This window comes from Equus asinus, chromosome 1, assembly GCF_041296235.1.
Source record: "Equus asinus isolate D_3611 breed Donkey chromosome 1, EquAss-T2T_v2, whole genome shotgun sequence".
Lineage (NCBI taxonomy): Eukaryota > Metazoa > Chordata > Mammalia > Perissodactyla > Equidae > Equus > Equus asinus.
The window spans coordinates 177,001,312-177,023,587 of record NC_091790.1 but is presented as its reverse complement, the minus strand read 5'-3'; the positions used below and the strand labels follow the sequence as shown (position 1 = coordinate 177,023,587).

General features: G+C 37.5%; 1 protein-coding gene across 4 annotated transcripts in view; it reads right to left on the bottom strand.

The window, feature by feature from the left end:
- The window catches only part of CPED1 (cadherin like and PC-esterase domain containing 1), a 272,074-nt gene that overhangs the window by 224,097 nt on the left and 25,701 nt on the right, over positions 1-22,276 (bottom strand). For 3 of the 4 annotated variants that reach the window (XM_070512455.1, XM_070512448.1, XM_070512440.1), the window contains exon 3: positions 21,507-21,690. In XM_070512455.1, the coding sequence (XP_070368556.1) occupies positions 21,507-21,690 (184 nt within the window). Of the gene's footprint in view, positions 1-13,564; positions 13,843-21,506; positions 21,691-22,276 lie in introns of all 4 variants that reach the window. The other variant, XM_070512460.1, reaches the window with a different exon arrangement.

The following is a 22,276-nucleotide window of genomic DNA, read 5'->3' as shown; positions in this document are numbered from 1 at the left end:
TTCTAAATCCACACTAGGGCTCAAGCTTTCCTCTCCTAATATCTACCCTCTTTCCACCCTATGAGAGGTTGTGAAGATCAATGGGATCATTTCTGTGAAGAGTTCTGAGCTCCTGAAATTCATCTAATCTACTCATAAACTCAAGAAAGCAATATTATGCTTAAACTATTGCAAAAGTTTAAAAAAACTCCTGCTTTGAAAAAAATTTTCATTAAGAAGAGCAGGAAAGGAAACAGGTCAGTTTATTCCTATGAAATAAACTCAAGACATATTTATTTTAGAAGGTTTGCTAAAGTTCCTTCCATAGGTTTTTCAAATTGACTTTTCTTAAGGTTTGCATGCCACTTTTGTAGTCTTCTGTTGAAGTGTAACTGAGTGATTGTATGTGTGTGTGTTTAAAGTTTTACTGCTTTCAAGATTATTGTCTGGGAGAAAACTCTCATCACTGCATTTTTGCCAAATATCTAATGTCTAGAATTCTCGCCAGCTTAAAAGAAATGAACACTGCAGCAATTTAAAAATCAGACTACTCCTACTGCCCAGATATTGGTTTCTAATACCTTTCTTCAATAAAAGGAACCAGAGTTCCTTGAAGAAATGGCTGATTCAAGGCCTGGAGTAGTAAACATTAAAGATGAGTCTAGAGCACTGTAGTGACAGAAAGTAAGGAAAAGCTCAGAAACAAACAAACATGGGGCAGCCTGGGGGTGTGGTGGTTGGGTTTGCACGCTCCACTTCCACGGCCCAGGGTTTTTGGGTTTGGATCCTAGGAGTGGACTCACACACCACTTGTCAAGCCATGCCATGGCGGCATCCCACACACAAAATGGAGGAAGATTGGCATGGGATGTTGGCTCAGGGACAGTATTCCTCACCAAAAAAAAAAAAAAAAAAAGAAACCCAAAAAGAACAACAAACAAACAAAATCACTTTGGAGCTGTATCAAAGGGACATGGAACCAAGGATCAAAACGGAAACAATTTGAGCAAGAAAATAAGTAAAGAAATATTGGATTATAACTCAAAGCATAAAATAAATACCCATGAGTCCATTCTGATATAAACAAATGATTGAGTAAATAAATAACTGGAACATGAAGAGACAAATCTCCCATGCAGAAAAACTCCAAATAATTTATGCAGTTACTCCTCCTTCAAAGAGGTGAAGCACAACTTCCGACTCCTTCAGAGTGAACTGTGTATAACGACACCTTTCCACAGGTACAGTATGGAAAGGGAAGTAAAAGAATAACTTTACAATGGAAAAACCCAATGAATCCCAGGTGATCAAGGTTAACATCAACAATGACAAGCCGTGTTGATAGTATATACCGGGGATATTATGTGATGAGAGTGATGCTTTATCTCTGTGGTCTCATTCCCAAAGGCCATAACCCCATGACCCCGACCTAATCATGAGAAAAACATCAGGCAAATCCCAACTGAGGGATATCAAAATACTGGACCAGTTCTCAAAACTGCCAAGGTCATCAAAAATAAGGAAAGTCTGAGAAATTGTCACAGCCAAGAGGAGCCTAAGAAAACATGATGGCTAAATGTAATTTGGTATCCTGGACAGGATCTCGGAAGAGAAAAAGGACATTGGGTAAAAATTAAGAAATTCTGAATAAAGTATGGACTTTAGTTTTTAAGAAATCAGAATGAACAAATTCTCCAGAGGAAATAAGATGACAATTGTTAAGTATGTGACTGTAGCTGGACATAAACTTTTAATACTAATTACATATTTCACAAGTATTTTATACTAAATATTTTATTCTTTATACTAAGAATGTTGTATTACAAAACCAATCAGCATTACAGTGCAGAAAGTGAAAAAGAATTACATTTTATGCAAGATGCATTCTTCTACTAATAAAAATTCCAATAGTATTTAAAATACAGAGGACTGAAAAATAGATCAAATTTGGGGTATGAGACCCTCCTGTTAATATATGCAGCCCCCTAAAGTCCTATCCTTTCTTCACATTTGTTACTATTTCTCTCTGAATTCAACTCCCTTGATGATTTTATTTACATCCACTGCTTTAGCTATTGCTTCTCTGCCTTGACTCCCAAATTTATGTTCCTCCATCTTTCTCATGTTTCAGAAAGGCATTTTTAGTTACCTTCTAGAACAGATACCCTGCTGAACAAGTACAAATCTAAACCCACCATCTCCTGCCCAAAACCTGGCCCTCTTTCCACTTTCCTTACTGTCAAGGATGTGGCCACTCTTTTGTCCTCAAGCTAGAAAGCATAAGAGGTCATCTCCAACTCATACTTGTCTCTCATTCCTGCTTCCCCTGGATTTCCAATTCCCATCAATTTTAAATTAGATTGCCTTAAATATTTACTTATCTTTCCAAATCCTACCTCATTCTCTAAATCTAAGATCTCACCATCTCTGCAATGTCTCCTATTCTCCCTGCTTCTAATTCTTTTTCCCGCTCTAACCCATCTTCCTCCCTACAGCCAGTCATCTTCTGAAAACACAGATCTTATCATTCCCACCACAATGCAGATCAAATTCCTTAGCGAAGCAACCAAAGTTTTCTGCACATCTGCCCCAACCTAGTTTTCTAGTCTCGTTTCCCTCAAAGCAGCTTCCTCCTTTCCTCTTTAGCAGCACCAACCCCTTCTTGGTCTCTGAGATTCAAAACACTTATAGACCTGTGTGCCTCTAGCACGCTGCTGAATGCTGTTTCCTCCAAAACCTGCTTGAGGAATCATTGTTACATACTAAGTATTCCACTTGTGACACCATCCTAGATCCCCACATTTGGAATAGGTCACTTTCTTTTCTGTTCTCCCTGAACATTTTGTTTCTGCCCTTCATACTGCTTCTATTGTATCTTATATCATAGTTAAACATATGCATCTTGCTACTCAAAAATGGTCCTTGGACCTGCAACATTTTCATCATCTGAAAGCTTTTAGAAACGAAAAATTTCAGGCTCCAACCTAGACCTTACCAAATCAGAATTTGCCAATATTAGATCCCCAGGTGCTCTATAGGCACATGTAAGCTCGAGAAGCCCTGACGATATACACCTCTGCCCTATGGTTCCTTGAAAGGTCTCATTCACCTTTGTAATGCTCTCCCACACCCATACCAATTTTAGCGTCCTACACATAGCTCTTGATTAATAACCATGTGTTGAATAAAACTTGAGTGTTTAGTGTCAATTATAAAATATCCTGATATCTGGCTATAATGTCCTCCTGGTAATCCTTGCTATGAGGTTGGTATTTTAAATTGGGTTCTTTTATTACTTGAGTACTTGACATGAGTTCTTGATAGACACCCCTTGTACCAAATTCCACAGAATGGCACAGGAGGTTTTAGTGTGTAATTAGCACTGTGACACTTCATTTAACCAAATATTATTCCTTCTTCCTGTTTTATTAAAAGTTATTTTGCATGACTTCTTTAAAATGCAATGAATAAAACCTAGTCATATCTGGTTTAACATCGTATAATGATGCACTGGGGACTCTGAGCAATCTGAAAGGGAGGAGGGAGTCACTGATTTAGAATTTATTCTAAGAATAATTCCACACTAATTCAGCACAGATGAGAATTGAGGCTTAAGAAAATATAATTCACTAACATGAGAAAAAGAATCGACTCTCTCAATGGCTTATTACTTAATGCTACAAGTATTTTAGGATTACACAGCCTTATTCATAAAGCATTATTTTCAATAATCTTTGGAGATTTATTTAAACCAATCATGATATTTCTGTGAGATATTTATGGGGCAAGTCTTATCTTCCATTTTCAAATCAAGCAATAGACAATCTGATGAGCTTGTTCAAGGTCATTCCAAAAAGCAGATGTGAGGCATAAAACTCAGACCTCCCAGTAATAATAATACTGACATTTGGAGGATGTTATAAGGATTAAATGAATTAATATTTATAAAGTGCTTAGAACAGTGCCTACTACTTGATAAGCTTTATATAAGTATTTGTTTAATGAATAAATGGGTGGGTGGTAGGTATATACAGGCAGATAAATTCCAGATCTAGGGGATAAACTTTCAAGAAATAAAATGTGACATCTTCCATGTGTCTTGCAGCCTATTATTTAGGGCTTCTGAATAGAGTGATACAAGTGTAATTTAGAAAACACTGAAAACAATCTTCTTTCCCAAGTCTGTAGCACCCATCATGTTTCTTCAATAGGCCTTTCTACAATAGGAGAAGGATATGTTAACTCAACAGACACTCATTGGTGGTTTCAATTTAAGGAAAAGAAAGGACCTCATCAACAGTAGGTCTAAGTTAAAATGCATGTACATTATCTAGAACTGGGCTCAGCAGTTTTCTCTCATTGGCACGACAAGTGCACTTGCTAGAATCGGTGGCACCTTAAGCAGTGAAACTAATGATGAAGGAATGCACATTTTCATGAGTGAGTAGCAACAAGCCCCAAATGGTAGGTGTGACCTGACCGGCTAGGCCAAACGTGTGGGACCCTAAAGTGGGTGCTTTAGGTAAGGAGGGACCTGGATAATGGGTAAACAGAGCTATCACCTAAGACAAGTTTCATCCACTTCACAATTTACTTAAAATTGGTCCTGCTCCCGGAATCCAAGGAGATATCAGAAGCATCTCCTGAGGCTAATAATTCTGATATAAGTGTATTGTTCCTTCGCATCTAAGAAGCAGATTTTATCCCACATATTTTAACAGAATTCTACCAAATCATAGTTTCCTCTAATCTCATAACATTCATTTTCCATCTCTCCAGAGACGCTTGGGACATAAATTGCTATTTTTTTTCTCTAATTATTACTACTCAAAATTTGTATAGTAATCTCATCTCCCTTATTTTGATTGTCCTTATTTAAAATCATTTCTCTATTTCATTGACATTGTGTTAATTTTAAGATTTATATGTAAATTTTTGATTATGTTTTGATGGTTTAACTTCTATCAAATTGATTCCCAAGAATAATACTGCTGTCTTAAAAAGTATAAGTATTTTAAACTTTATAGATTTACCAGATTGCTTTCCAAAAAACATTATAATATGTCACATTTCCCCAAGCAATGTATGAGAGCTTCCTTTCTCAGAATTCCTACCAGTAGTAGGTGATATCACTAATTTTGGGTTTTGCCAGTCCTCTGACTATAGAGTGATAAGCTATACTTTAAATTGTCTTTCCATAACTTTTTGTGAATTTGATGATCTTTTCTTTGTTTTGCCATTTATATTTGTTTTCTTTTTTTATTTTTTAATATTTCTGGTGGTGTGTTTTCCTTTTTTTTTTTTTTTTTGAGGAAGATTAGCCCTGAGCTAACATCTGCCATGAATCCTCCTCTTTTTGCTGAGGAAGATTGGCCCTGAGCTATCATCCATGCCCATCTTTCTCTATTTTATATGTGGGATGCCTGCCACAGCATGGCTTGATAAGCGGTGCCTACGTCCCTACCTGGGATCTGAACTTGTGAACCATGGGCCGCCGAAGCGGAACGTGTGAAGTTAACCACTGCGCCACCAGGAAAGCCCCTGTATTTGCTTTCTATAAACTGCCTATTCATACCCTTTTATATACAAGATTTAAAGGTAAAACATTAAGTTTAAAAAGCAGAATTTAGTATAATAAAAATATTTTTAATTGATGTGCAAGTAAAAGTTCCTTTTTATTAAAAAGATGTGACATTTTTAACTTCATCAGATTAAAAAATGTGATAACACTTAATACTGAAGATCCATGGAGACCAGCACTGTTGATGAAAGTAAAAATAGGAAGCATCCTTTTGTAGAGGAATGCTGCAGGGAGAACCACAGTTTTAATAATTTCACAATAATTCAGCATTACATTCAAATCTCCAAAATGCAATATAAATGAATATTGTAGCAAAGTTGTAGTTTATAATAACAAGCTGGAAGAAATTCTAAATATCTATCAAAAAGAACTTAGTTAAAAAATGTGGTATACTATATGCTACAATACTGAAAAGAATGGAGCAATATTTTTCATACACTTGCAAGAAACTGGTATGGTTTTGTGGTTAAAGGCTCAGGTTTGGAGAGAGACAGTCCTTGGGTCAACCCTCAGCTCCATCATTTGTGAGATGCACTGCTCAGTTCCTCATCTGCAAAAGAGAAACACCTACCTTACGGACTAGGAGTGAGAATCCAATAAGTTAATGTACATAAAGTGCACAGCACAGTGCATTTAGTTAAGGTTCAAAAGAGGCTAACTTAAAACTAGTGATATAAAAACACTAAAAGTGTTAAAAACTGTGCTGATATGGTGAGATTTTTATTATCATAGTATCAAAATATTAAAATTTTATCTGTTAAAACATGTAGGATAAACTATTGTATAAAGAAGCAAGAGGCAAAGGGGCAGGAGGTAAGTATGTATGTGCTTGCGTGTGTTTGTGTGTGTTATGCTTGGAGAGATGCTTGAAACATGCACAACCTTGTTATCTGTGTTATTTCTCGGTGATGGAATTTGGAGTCATTTTCACTTTCATCTTTGTGTTTGCAAATTTCGATTTAATATTCTACCATAAACATATAACATCTTTATAAATGAAAAAATTATTTCTACCATAAACATATAACATCTTTATAAATGAAAAAATTACTTCCTAAAAATGTGGTTAGACTATGTGTCCAAGTCAAGAAATACCATTCTCTGAGAAAAAAACAGACATTGAGTCTTTTCACACATAGTGTGTCTTTCAAAATACAGGAAAATACCAATTAACTATTATATAGGAATGAAAATACATAGAAAATTAACCCAGATCTTGATCATTTTAAAATTCAAAATGTCTCTGATATAATATTGATGTAAAATACTCAGTGTGACAAAGTAACAGGATTTCTTTCTATAAGACAAGAAAAAAAATCTGTCTCAGCATGCCATAGTCATGCTGTGTACAGTTCTGAGTTAGAGATTTCAGGCACCACATAAAAAAAGTTCTGCTGATAAAACTTAATATGCTATCTCTAAAAAAATGGACAAATAATGACTCGGAATCCTTGAGCAAACAAACCAATGGAAGTGCAAACACTCATGATTCCTGATACGTTGGCTATCTGGATGAGCCTTCAGATTACCACGGAATGTGCCTGCCATTCTGGCATTCCCAGCATTCCTACTATGATTCAAGTACCAAAATCCAGCAGCAACTTAATCTGTTTTACACTACGGCTGTGAACTTGGATTTACATGCTATACTTCCATAGAACAACAGGTAAGGTCTCATTATTTTTTTTTTTTTTTGTGCAGGGGAAGATTTGTCCTGAGTTAACATCTGTTGCCAATCTCCCTCCATTTTTTTTTCCCCTCCCCAAAGCCCCACCGTATGGTTGTATATCCTAGTTGTAAATCCTTCTAGTTCTTCTATTTCTTCTACATGAGTCACCACCACTGCATGCCAACTGACAGATGGGTGGTGTGCTCCATGACCAGGAGACAAACCTGGGATTGCTGAAGTGGTGACAGCACTGAACTTTAACCACTAGGCCATCAGGGCTGGCTATAAAGTTCTCATTCTTAAAACAACCTTACTTAAAAAAATAGAGTTTTAGGGGCTGGCTCGGTGGCACAGCAGTTAAGTGCACATGTTCTGCTTCTTGGCGGCCTGGGGTTCACCAGTTTGGATCCTGGGTGCGGACATGGCACCGCTTGGCAAAAGCCATGCTGTGGTAGGCGTCCCACATGTAAAGTAGAGGAAGATGGGTATGTATGTTAGCTCAGAGCCAGTCTCCCTCAGAAAAAGAGGAGGATTGGCAGTAGTTAGCTAAGGGCTAATCTTCCCCCCGCCCCCCCAGAAAAAGAAAGAAAATAGAGTTTTAACATTGGCGAGGTTTGGTAAGATGGGAAATTTCTTGCATGTCTAGTGGGACATGCTTTAACCTTTTCAGGTAGAATTTTGACAACATGAATGAAAAACTTCGAACAGGATTCTCACTCTTCATTCCAGCAATTTTAATCTTAGAAAACTATACTAAAGAAATAATTAGAAAAGTAGACAAAGATTTATAGACAAAAATTTTGTGAGTACATTATTTACAATAGCAAAACACTGGAAATATCATAAATATCTAACAATATGAGAAAGATTAAGGAAATTAAATTAAACATTAAATACAGCCATATAATATAATTTTATAGCTATTGAAATAATGTTTACAAAGTTTTTATGGCATGTGTTTCTGATATAACAGTACGCTGAAAAAGCAAACTAGAAAATTGTATAAAACCTAAACAAAATTTGTAAAGAAATATTAAATCAACTGTCTTTGTTGGTGGCCTTATTGGTAATCTCCCTCATTCTTTATTGTTCTTTGTATGTATTTTCCAATTGGAATAAATCTTAAAGATCATCTCATGCAAAAATCTTCATCTTCTGTAAAATGAAAGAAGTCTAAAGAAATTAAGAAACTTGGTCATGGTTTCACATAGACAATGCAACCCAAGCCAATATTCCTCTTTTCCATAGTACCAGCCCGCTCCTCATTGGGGGCATATAATTTCATTTGGGATAAATTATGTATTTTTACCTTGATCCCACCATCTTCAAGCAAGCCCAACATGTCCAAAGAAAGTTTAAATTCAGCTGCTTATTGCTATCATTTTAAAATGGGATGATTGGCCTTGACTGTAAAGAGTTAAGCTAACAAGTACAAAGGCTTTACATGTTGACTCATAATTAATGGGTTTTACATCTATGTAAATTTAAGAGTGGGGCTTCTCACCAATGTAGAAGGTTGATTCAGGGTCCTACTGAGGCAAATGGAAAATTGTTTTGCCATTAACTACTTAAATAGTAAACAGGAACAACTTTGTGCGTCTGGAAGAAACACTGAAAACTCGTAATAAAGTACCTAGCAGAGTCGTTCTCAACACGTGGTCCAGGACCAGCACATTAGCATTATCCGGGAACTTATTTCTTACCTGCCTCCCCATTCTTTCTGAATTAGATCTACTGAGAGTAGGGCGCAGCAATCTGCTATTTAACAAGACTTCCAGAAATTCTGATGCACAATAAGTCTGAGAATCATAGTCCTAGCAAATCAGTAGGTACTATGGTGGAGCTTTGCCCAAACTATGTTCTTTAAGCAAATATTCAAACAAGGATTCGTTTTACCTTCTGATAATTACAAAATATAGAGATTGCTATTAGAGAAGCAGGACCCCCTGACAGTCATCTCCGCCCTCCACACCCCTTAATCTTTTATTTGGTCACTGTGATAACAAAGTGGAATGCTGAACAGATTTTTGAAATTCCAAGAGCTGCTCTAAATAGACCATTTTGTTGCACAGATGATGAGATTCACATATGACTTTCATATTTTTCCTTAGAGAAAGAGCTGACATGAGTTATCGTTATTAAAAAGTTATTAACTTTTGGTGGAATTCTTCCTTCTCTGAAAACAGAGACAGGACTGGCTTGACCGAGTCTGAAACAAGGTTCCAGAGAACCTTCACGAGGGGCAGAATGTATGTGAGTGCTATTCTTCGGTTGGTTTTGCTCAGACACAGCCTGGAACACATTTCATTCTGCTCTACCATACAGCTATTTCCTATTACACTCACTATTTCTTCCCTAAACTTCAAAAAAGCAAATGGTATCTAAATATCTGAAGGAAAGACTCAGCTCTTTTACCAGTATATTTGCAGCTTTATTTTTTCAATTGCTCATTCATTTAATTGTGTATCTACTAGGTATATGCAAGGCAGTGCCCTATGCAGAATAGAGAACAAACAGATGAAAAAGCACTCCCTGCTTTACAAGAAGTTTCTAATATAGAAAGGCAGATGAGATGAACCAACAAAAATTAAACAAACAAAAAATAAAGAATACAACAAGCATACTCCAGGCATCAGAGATGTGTGAATAATGTGTGATGAGGTCTCAGAGAACTTGTTTACCATTTCTAGTTTGAGGGGAATTTATATATTAATTTAGATTTTAAGAAATGGCAGAAAGGAGGGAGTGCTAGGAGGAAAAAACCTCAATAGCAATGCAAAGCAGAAAGCCTTGAAACGTGATCAGGTGAAGGTGAGTAGACCAACCGTAGTTCTCCATCCTGCCCGCACATTAATATCACCTGGGAAGCTTTAACAAACTAGTGATGCCCAGGTCCAATCTCTACCCCCAAAATTCTGATATAATTTTCTGAAGTGGGGCCTGGGCATTGGCTTTTCTAACTTTTAAGCTCCCTGGGTAATTTGAGTGTGAGGACAGACCTCAGAACCATGCTACAGCAGGGATGTGGACGTATCTGACACCATGGCATGGGAAGCTTTGAATGCCGGGCTAAGAAATATGTGGCTAAGAAAAAAATTTCTCTGTTTAGGAGAAAATGAGAAATCATTGAAGACTTCTGCACAGGGAAGTGATGTGAGCAGAGCTGTGCTTGTGGAATATAATATTAAAGTGGCAGTTGTGGTGCGGTTGTACTGAAGAAGGAAGGGGCCAGCAGCTGGCAGAGTATTTTGTAGCAATGGTGACAGCATGAGAGAGGCACAGTAACAGTAATGAACGTGAAGCCATGGCAGAGAGGAGGCATACTTTACAGGGCTTGGTGCCTGATGTGTGTTGCAGCTGAAGGAGAGAGAGGACCTGATGACGAGCTTTAGAGCCTGAGAGGCTGAGGGAATGTGGTACTATAAAAGGAACATGGTGGGCAAGATCCACAGATATTGCTGGGGTGAAAGATGATCAGTTCAGTTCTATACATGTTGAGGCAGTGGATACACAAATGAACACATCTGTCAGATGCCTGTAAAATCTGGACTCCCTCAAAATTCTCCCTAAAGAGACACATTAGGATTCGACATCGTTTAGAGGTTATATCCCCAAAGGAGATATTTTTTTAATTGAGATATAATTGACATATAACACTATGTTAATTTCAGGTGTACAACATGATTCCATATTTGTATATACTGCAAAATGATCACCACAATAAGTCTAGTTAACATCCATCATCACACATAGCTACAGCTCTTTTTGTTGTGATGAGAAAACTTTAAGATCTGCTCTCTTAGCAACTTTCAAACACACAATAAAGTATTATTAACTATAGTCACCATGCTGTACATTACATCCCTAGAACTTAGTTATAACTGGAAGTTTGTACCTTTTGACCTTCACCCATTTGGACCACCTCACACCATCCCATGCCCCGCCCCCATCCCCACCTCTGGCAACCACCAATCTGTTCCCGGGAGGAGATTATCGAATCTGCAACAGTGTTAAGACAGGGGAAAAAAGATAATGGGGGATAACATCTTGGAGAATGCCTCCATTTGGAGGAAGGACATAAAGAAAGAGGGGTCAGAAAGGTGGGAGATGCAGGAGAGGGCAGCAATAAGGAAGTTAAAGAGAAAAGAGTTCGTAAGAAAATTCTGGACGCTGTAGCACACACTCAGTGCTAGGAAAGGTGTTTATTCCACTCTGGTTCATACATTTCACCAAATTTGGGAAACACTACTAGAGTAAGATCAAGGAAATTGAGAAATTACCTCAGTGAATTCACGTTAAAGTTTAATCTATAGTTTTTAAAATTTTTTACATAACTTGCTCAAATCTGTTCTTCTAAAAATTATGCAGCCATTAATATAATGACTGAATTTTGTAACGAAACGGAGTTTCTTGGTAAATTTTGAAACGATAATTAAATTTAGGGGGTATAGTGGGGAGTGGTGAAAGTCAGACTATTGAGGGTTAATTAGAGAGAGATTACTGAGGAAAAAATATCTACTTTTCCTTAAGTCTTTGTTTCCCACTCTGTACTTTGGACATCCACAAAGAGATGCTGTTAGGAGGAAGCAACTTTAGCTAAAAAGATGATGAAAAATCATGGAGGAGATCCAGAGGGAAGTATTAACTAATTTAGGGAAAGTCAAGTCTTAAAAGGAAGTGATTCTGGAGGTTTCAACAATATTTACAATATGGAGAATAGAAAGTAAAAGTGGTACAAAAATTAAGAGGTGGTCTTGAAATAGGTTAGATGCTCCCAAACTCCTCCCAAATTGAGGAAAATGTCTAAAATATTCCAAGCAGCTAAATCTGATAAGACACGAGCATAGTAAACACACTACATCTGGAGTCCCCAAGCCTGCTTTTTAGTGAATCCACACACTCTGTCACTTGAAAGGTCCCATATGAAGGAGTTTGTTTATCTTTCCCGGAGTCTTTCCTCCATCTAAACATAATACGAAAATTATTTATTTTTTAAAACTTAAATCTGCCATTCAAGGTATAGTTTAGTCTGCATCAAAACCAAACAAAAATATCTAATTTCTAGGGAAAAAAAAAAGTCTTTTCAATTCTACAGAAATATGAAAAGAACAATGACCTGAAATAAATTACTTGTAAAAATGTCAACGCTGTATCCTTTAAAAAATGAAAGTAGCAAAAAGTGCCTTTAAAAAAACAGTTCAGAGAAAGCATCTTCAAAGCTATATTAAACATTTCCCAGCTTTGGAAAATTCAAATACCCAATCTGGTTTCTATGAAACTTAAAAAGATCAAACAATTAGAAAGAAGCTAGGCTTGAAGGAGAAATGCTAGGGATTTCAGTAAACATCTGGTTACTATTTTCAATTGTAAGAACTAACCCACTTAAGGAAGCAGTTTAGTTTCTTTGGAGTAAAAATGAGACACTGGTTTTTTGTGCTCTTTGCACAGTGGAGGGTAAAAGAAACATCAGAACGGGTAGGTCACTTGAAGCTCAACTTTTATAAATAAAAAGACTTTTTTCAAAAACTAAAGTAAATTGAACTCAAATCCTTGTAGTATAAACAACTCAACTGAGTTGAGGTTAAATAAACATTCCTTCGGCTCTAGTGTGCCAATTAAAGAACAAACTCTGTTTGGTCGTAAATACATCAGCAATTCTATAAGCACTGAGGAAAATAACAACAAAACTGAACACACAATTACGTGCGTCATAATACAATAAAATAGAATGGTGCAGGCTTATAAGTTTCTTTGATTCAATTTCTTTTTTTTTCAGTTTGATTAACTAAGGGCACAGAAGCACTTCTGATACCGCCCAAAACCTATTACTTGCATAATAAAAAACGTATGTCAAATGTGTTCTAGGCAAAATACTGACAAGGGAAAACACACTCTGCCTTTTAAACGTGACCTTTCCTCTTTGGTCTTCCTGCTAAATAGTCAGACAGCATATTAAACTCAGGAAAGCAGCGGGGCTGCTGGTGCGGGGCTGGAGGGGAAAAGGAATGAGAAGAGGAGTTCATTAGGCTCTCAAGTTTTCAATGATCGGGAGAAGCATATCTGCTATAAACATGCACCACTAGCCAAAAGGACCATCTCCAATTTGGCCTCCAGATCCATGTTTCTCCACTCTTTCTTGGCTTCCCATTCCTCTCTTCTGCCCATAGGAAATGAGACTAAGCGCAAAGACTAAAGAAAAGGAATTCCTAGAATGACAGAAGTTTAAAATCTTGTCGTGCTTTCTCTCATTCTGTTTGTATAAATGTAACAGTGCACATTTGGAAAAGACTTTGGTGGTGATTTTACTCACTCTCCTGAGTAATAAAGTAACTCACCCAGCGGCGTCTCTGACTTGCTTCTGTTCCAACAAAACTTCTTACTTTTCGAGATGGACGGTTCCATTGCTGGATAACTCTGATTGATAAAATGTTCATCCTTAAATTGGTCCTAGTTACGCCTTCTAGAGCTACTTCAAATAAATCTTGTACTCAAGCATCCTGTTAAACAGTGGGAATACGAAAATATCGGTCCAACTACTTGCAGGGCCTCCCAGAAACATCCTTTTCAATTGGAACAATCCATTTTCTCGTTCCTGCTGAAGTTCTGGTTCCTGCTGCAACAGTAGAAATATGCCCTCTCTGAGCACACATAAATAAGTCTGACCCAATGATAAAATAGACTCTGTGTCAGAGTCTCTTAAATGACATATTATTTAGACTCTACCCTGGGAGCAAGTTAAAAACTTCTGGAAAACATTTATTCTCTCTTAGGCCACTATTCCATTCTATGAACTAAAACAATAATTTACTAAATAGTATCTGGATGATATGAAAGAAAATAATTTGATGGTACTCTATCTTTTTCCTTAGAGATATATATGTTATAAAGATCCTGGGTCGTATAATATATTTTTCCAAAGCAAGGGATTGGAAGAGCATAAAAGTGAGTATTTTACACTATGCTAAGAAAAGAACTAGAGAACGTAATGTAGAGGATGCAAACAGGACCTAGATGATGTGATGGGATTTTTGACCCTTAATGCTTTCTATGTTCACAGGCTCCAGAAGCTAAATGCTTACTTTTCCTCCTCCTTAACTGGACAGCATTTTTAGGTAACACTACGTGTTCCATTGTCTTATGGAATATTAGACTTTCAGTGAATCAGTTATCACCTCTAAGCAGATAATCCACAAATCTACATCTCCTGTCCTGGCCCCTGCCTTCGCTCCAGTTTCTGCTAAACACATCCAGATGAAAAGCTCACGGCACTTGACGTTGAAGATGTTTAGAACTAAACTCAGCCGCACTCCCCCCAAAACCAACAGGCCAAGAAACACTGGTAAATGTGACAGGAGAGTCTGGAGAGCATGAGAAGAGACAAACTCTGGAAAATGGACAAAAGCATTAAAAACTTCAACAGTGTAGAATCATTTGATGCATAAAGAATTAGCCCTATATACTACTGTATTTGTGGTCACATTATTTTTAAGACCAGATTTGAGCATGAACAGAATATCAATGTTCCTACAAACTTATATACAAATAAAAGGTTTATCAGTTAAGTTTTAATGTGACTTCTCTGAGGTAGTTCACTATATAAGGGACCCAAATATTGGTCTACTATTTTATCTTCGTTATTCATGTATCCAATAAATATTTATTGTGTATCCCTATGTGAGCGGCACGGTTTTAAGTCAAAAGCAGAACAGACATGGTTCCTGACTTCAAGGAGCTTAATAGATTTTTTATAAGTAAAGTTTTCTTTCCTAATGGAATGATCCATGGGACTGTGTGTTGGAATTTCAGGAGAATTTACAACACAGACCTTTCCATGAGAACATGTAAGTTGGGAGCAAGTGACTTGAAATCACCTATCAAGTTCATTTAACCCAAAATACTTGGCAACAGCACCCTTATGCTACTTCATATAGAACCCATTGTAGATGGACCTCTCCACAAAGGAATCTTTCCAATCTCCTCTCTGTAACTAGTTCTTGACAGAAATAACAATATTACCCTTCATTTCTGGAGCGTCCACGATGTGCCATTCTCAGAACTATCTCAAAACAATCAATTTGAGGAAAAGAAAACTAAGGCTTTGAGAGGTTAAGTAACTTACCCAAGGTAATAGAACCACTAAAAGGTAACCCCAGGGGCTCCCACCCAGGTTCCATCTTACTCCAAAGCTAATTCTTTTTGATTACCACAATCTACTCTCTCCCCGAAAAAGCAATTATTGTGATTAAGCTCTCCTTACTTATGGGTAATTTAAATCTCAACTTCCTTATGGCTTCTTTTTGAATACAAATAAAAGGAAGAAAAATTTGAAATATGTTTTCCATTACAAAAGTGAAGATTGGTGTCTAGTAGATGTTTCTTTTCCACACAAACTTCAGAAACAGCTTTTGGCAAGTAGTCATTATAAATAAACCTTCAAAATTAGATTAAATTTCAAATGATACATGGATGTGTTGGACATTTTTAAGAGTACAAGTGAACTTAAATAAAAGTATAGGAGGAAAGAAATCTCAAATTATACACAGGGAAGCAAATAGGCTTTTTCTTTTTTATATATTTCCCACAACATTGAGTAGTGATCTGTATCTCTTGCTGTATAACTGTATCTTTTAATAGTGATTCCCAAGAACACAGTAGAGCAAATTACGGTGTTCTTATTAGGGAGGAAAAGCTGTGAAGCAACACTGTTTAAAATACAGTTCTCCAGAACACAATATATCAAGTTTAATATCAATACAAATATTGATAAATACTATCTATTATGGTATTAACTCTAGCCCATTCTAGAAATGCTTTCACTATACCACACTGTCAGGTTACTCTCACAGCTCCAGTTGGAAAGTTGTACGAACCAAAATATGACATCCACTTCATTTGCAACACAGATGTTGCTCTGGTCCTTGACCCATTACATAACCTAGTGTTGTCTACTTAATAATCCCTTTGAGAAAATTGTTTTAAATATACTACTTGGGAGCCTGGCCGAGTGGTTCAAGTTTTGCCTGCTCTGTTTCGGTGGCCCAGGTTCACAGGTTCGGGTCCTAGGCGCAGGCCTACTCCACTCACCAACCTCACTATGGAGGTGTCCCATGTCCAAAAAAATAGAGGAAGATTGGCACAGATGTTAGTTCATGGCTAATCTTCCCCAAACAAAAAATAAGAGGAAGATTGGCAATAGATGTTAGCTCAGGGTGAATCTTCCTCAGCAAAAAAAAAAAAAAAATATATATATATATATACATATATATATATACACACACACACTACTTGGGCATGTGGGACGTTAGAGGAGGGGAACTGTAGTTTTCCCTTCTTCCTCAGAGTAAAACTTCTGTTCTTTCCCTTGTTGCTCTGGGCACTTGGAGGTTCAAGCCAAAACTAAGCCTAAACTGTGGTAGCTAAGAGGAATATCCAGTTTGAGCCCTAATTTTATATTTCCATTTTGGTAATTTTATGTTTTATTGTAAACCATAAAATCCTTTTTGAATGAGGTTTGGTATAAGTTAAAAAACTAAACTGTCTCCATCCTAGAGTTTAATCATCAGCTTCGTATGGGATCAAGTGACATAGAATTAGTCTACATACATGGGTCAGCAAACTTTTTCTGGAAAGGCTCCAACAATAAATATTTTTGGCTTTAAGAGCCACACAGTGTCGGTTGTAACTACTCAACTCTACCATTGTGGAACAAAAGCAGCCAAAGACAGTACAAAAACAAATGTATGGCCACGTTCCAATAAAACTTTGTTTACAAAAACAGGCATGGGGCTGGATTTGGCCAGTGGGCCATAATTTGCTGACCCCTGGCAAGAAAATCCGTATGGTCTTTCACTTTTTGTATTTCTTCAAACACCATTCTATGTAAAACCCCAAGTTACAAAAACAAGAGCAACTTGAAACCATAAAACTGACTCCAATTCCGTCACTTAGATAGCAGGTTGACATTTGTTTTTCATATGAACTACCTATACATTTAATTTGAAAATGTAAAGTAGACAGAGGTGGACAGAAGATTGCTAAATATGCACTACCCTTCAAGCATACATAAATCATTCTGACCCTATGATAAAATCTACTGAGTCAAAGTCTTCTGGACCACACGCTACTTGGATGCTACCATGGAAAAGAGGTAAGAACTTTTGGAAAACATCTACTCTCTCTCAGGCCACTATACTCTTCCATACTAAAGCACTGATTTGCTAAATAGCACCTAGATGCTAGGAAAAGGAATAATTGGTCAGTGCTTCTATCTTTTCCTTTAGAGAATTATATGTTCTTACAAATGCAGGGGCATAAGATATACTTTTCCAGAGCAAGGGACTGAAAGACCATAAAAGTACATGTTTTACACTCTGCTAAATTTTGTACGCCTGAATCTGTGAAGACAATTGCCCTCGATTGTCCTCCTATTCTCAAAATCAGCTTACGGATGAAATCTTTGTAAATACCTATACAGTTAAATCTTAGGTAGTGCGATGGCATTACAGCAACAGATTTTGCATTGTTTTATTCCCAAAATTAACTCTAAAAATTGCTATTCCTTGCACCAATAGTATATTTCTTAGGACAGTGTTCCCCAAACTGGGCTATATACCAGAATTATCTGTGTCCTTCTTTAACATGTAAATTTCTGGGCCCTGCTCCCGGGCTGCTGAATAAGAAAACTATTGGCTGGGCTTTACTTAGTCTCCTCCCAGAACTCTGATGGGGGTCACAAAGTGATTAAATTCACACCACATACTATTGAGAAGGAAACAGCATTACTGCCTTTAACACATGAGAGAACCAGGGTTCAGAGAACTTAACTTGCTCAAGGCCATATATCCACGGCCCTATAGTCTTTCCTGCTAGAGCCACCAACTCTTCTGTTATGTCACCAGGATGGAATTAACCAGGGAAAAAATATTCTAATTTAGGACCCCAGACTGCTTTGCTTTTCCTTTCAATAAATGTTTGCTAAAGAAGTAGTAGAAAAGTTAAATACAATATAAAGCCCAAAGTTACTCTACAAGAACAGATTATGCTTAATAGTGGAATGTTGCCAGCCTGGCCTATGACTCTTTCATTTTTTCTAATTTTTATCCATTTCTGGCCTCAACAGCTTAAAAAAAAAAAAAAAAAAGTGGCCCCAAACTGGAAAGAGGCCATCTGTGCTTCAAAGGATGGCACAAAAAGAGGTCAACAGACGCGATTGGAGTCAGGTCAGGAGAGGAGCAGAAAGCAGGTGGAATACACAGGTAGAATAAGAAAAATGCATTTTATATTTATTTTCCTATGACCAAGAATGTATTTTACAAATGTGTCAAATATGCACCTGGGCACTTAGTAACATTTGTGGGAGTATCTGTTTTATTTTTAATGTAATATTCTAATTTCAGGTTAGCAAACAGCAGAAACTGCAATAATAAAGTGAATGATAGGTGGGGTAGGTCTCCAGATCAGCCTGAATTGCTTCTACTTCCCCCAAGCTGTTCAACCTGGGGAGATTGTTTAAACATGCCAATATAGCTTCATAATTTCCGCTGCTGCACATGTGGTAAAATAAGCATGGCGTGAATATGTGAGACTAAACAAACGAATTCGACAAGAATCAAATCTCCAGAAAATATTTTTTGTAGTGAGTGCCTCAATTCAAACATAATTTTTAGATTAAATTTGTAGCCACCAAAAATAAGCTGCAATAGGAAAGTGGTGTTTTTTTATGTCGGATAATCAAGGAAATGTTAGATTCCGGTCACAGAACTTTTTCATTTCAGGTATTTGATGCACATTGCTCTCACCGTGAAAACTGCAAAATCAAATGAAAAACCAAAAATCAATTTTCCACACTCATGAAATTGTGAAATTGCTACCCTTTCTTGAGGCCCATCCAGGAATAATATCTTATTATACAGAGTAGAAGAATACCAAGAAAGAGTTGGGAAGTGGATGTTTTAAAAACTGTGGGAATGTGGGAAAGGGGAACCAAGTCAGCACTTACACTGACAAATTCTGGTGACACCATCTAGTTATCTTGTGCCACGGGGCCCAGCAACTGCTTTGGCTGCCAGATTCTATTGCCTTTGGGCTATCTTTGCACTTCCTGGGTATTTGGAAGCTGCAAAGTAATCCTCTTTTTCCTTGTAAAACTGATCCAAGGACATCAAGGGAAAGGGGAGACATATTCCTTCTGCTTTGCAACTGGGGAAAATTGAAAACTGAAGTTGCAATGCAGAGGAACATAGGAATTTCAGACAACAGTGGTGTGTTATCAGGGCCAATGCTTTGCACGACTCTAGGAGCACAGCTCACCTGGCATGCATGCCGGGGCTACACAGTCCATCACCTGGTTCGGGGATGGGCTACAATATTTTACGGGATGAGTGGGAGAGTGAACTTTTTATATCTTTCCTTTACACAGACAGCTATTCTGATAAATGGTTTTCTGACACTATCGTTTATGTGCATTCCAGAACTTTAGATTGGTCCTTCTCAATAGAACCAACCCCAATGAGGTTTGCAAAGTTTGTTTTCTTTTTTTTTTTTTTTTAAAGATTTTATTTTTTCCTTTTTCTCCCCAAAGCCCCTCCGGTACATAGTTGTATATTCTTCATTGTGGGTCCTTCTAGTTGTGGTATGTGGGACGCTGCCTCAGCGTGGTTTGATGAGCTGTGCCATGTCCGTGCCCAGGATTCGAACCAACGAAACACTGGGCCGCCTGCAGCAGAGCGCGCGAACTTAACCACTCGACCACGGGGCCAGCCCCTGCAAAGTTTGTTTTCAATCCTCCTTGATATTCCGGAGCTTCCACCTTCCCTTTTGTTTTTCTCATTTGCTTCCAGAAGCCCAGTGCTCTGTATTTCCATGCTTCCACTGAGGGGCAAGGACCAGCAAATCGCATTCCTGGACCTGCCCTGCATGGCCCACAATCTGCACATTTTTAAGACCTTTCTTTTCACCAAAGTGGATATTTTGGGGCTCTATTCTCTGAGAGCTTTGCTAGCTACTAGCCAAGCTTTAAGTTAGTTGCTAGCTGTAAGCTATTAACTTTACTGCCAACATGGTAAAAGGTGAACGTGGTAAAGGATGATCATGGCTAAATGTCTCCAGAAATCTCAGTCATTCACCAGCATTAACTAGCACTTTAAAGAGCAAGGAAGGCATCTAACTGAAGAAGTCCTCTGAGGATGGCAAGACTGTCAAAATTTAAACGAAAAATGAAAATTATTGTGACACTAGCATCTGACTATCTTCTCCCAAAGGAAACCACTGAGATCAGCCATTGATTCAAGTTGCTTTTCCTCTCCTCCCTTTTATTAAATAGGAAAATAGATATATTGTGCAATCATAAAGAGAAAAATCTGATTGGCTCATGCTGAATGAGTGTTCCACATCCTTCTAGCTCTAACAGTGATAGAGTAGCGCCGGATAAGGGGCCAAAAGAGAGACTGGAGCAACAAAGAGGTGAAGAAGTGCACAGAAATAAGAGCTAGAACATAGGGGTTCAAACCCTGCCCTTCCCTCACCCCAGGTTTAAGATAAGGGTGAGTTGCTTCACTTCTTGCAGCCTCAACTTCTTTTTCTGGAATATGGTAGGAGGAAGGGAATTAATATTTCTTAATCTTAGGGTGCTCAGGGGGCTTCAGTCCTCACTGAATGAGGTCGTGAATGGTATCGTCACATGGTTAGTTGCTCAAGAAATGTTAGCTGTTATGTTATTGCCCTTTTTGACCTCCAACATCTACTCAACTTTCTTTCCAAATAACTTGTTTAAAAACCTACCTCTTATTTTTCACTTCAAATGATAGAAATAAAAGTACTTGACTAGTAATGGCATGTGTAATAAATATCCATACTTCTTTCACATTGAGAGCCAATATGTGAATCACATTTAAGCTGGCTCCTCAAAACAATTTCCAGCACATTCTACTTGCAGTCAGATGAAGTGGCAATTTTCTTAAAATATGGAGCCGTTTGGTGCCGGGCAGAACATGTATTCAGGCTCATAAACATAAACATTTTTTATGTAGCATTTAAACATGAACTATGCAACTCCAAAATGCTACAAAAATATAAACAAAATCATCTCAGGAATAAAGAAATGTAGCTAAAGAAAAACAGAGGAAGTGGAAAAGGAGCCAAGTTTTCTACAATGCAAGAAAGTTGATCATAGGTAAAAATTTGTTTCTGTGAATTCTTTTAGAGGAAGATAGTAGCACATTCTAGAAATTATTTAACAATACATGTCAAGCAACTTTGGTAATTACTTCTTATTCTGACCTTTTTCTAGCAGTCCCAGGCCAGGGTCAGCATCAAGTCTTTCTTCAGTGATGAGAACTGTGTAGCGATGCTGAGTGAGAATGTGCTGGAGGAGTCGAAGCTCCTTTTTGCTGTAGAAAGGAGGCCTGTAGAGTAGGGCCCTTCTGCCATGGCTGACAAAGTGTGTCTCAATTGATTCTTCAATCTAAAGAAAGAAAGAAGGAATAAAAATTCAAGAGGAACAAAGCACATTTCCTTGAAGGACATCATTCATGCAAATCAAGGGCCATTTAGAAAGTTAGCCTTTCCTTCCAGAAATGAAAGAGATTCTCTAAAAGGCTGACAAGAACAAAGTGACCTCATATGCAAAAACCGAAGGTGAACTGAATTTTTCTCACTATTACAGAAAGATGAAAATTTTAGGCCATTAAATAGAGCTCCTAGAGGAATACTGCTCCATGGAAATGAAGAGCTCCACTCTAGCTGAAAGCATAAATTAACAGCACTGCCTTTCATCTGCCTTGTGCTTTTATAAAGTAGCTCCAGCTGCATTATCTTTTAACAGTTCTTTTAGGTAAACACGGTAGAGGAAACAGACTCAGAGAAGATGGATTTTGTGCTGGAAGGACACGTTCAGGAAGAGGTAGAGTTCAGAAGGAATCTCAGAGCTCTTTGGAGATATACATTGCTGATGCTTCTCTCAACTAGGACACAGCAAAAGTCAAATGCATCTCAGTGAGGCAGGATGGATCTTCGTTGAGAAGAGAACAACAAAAGCATCATAATTTTAG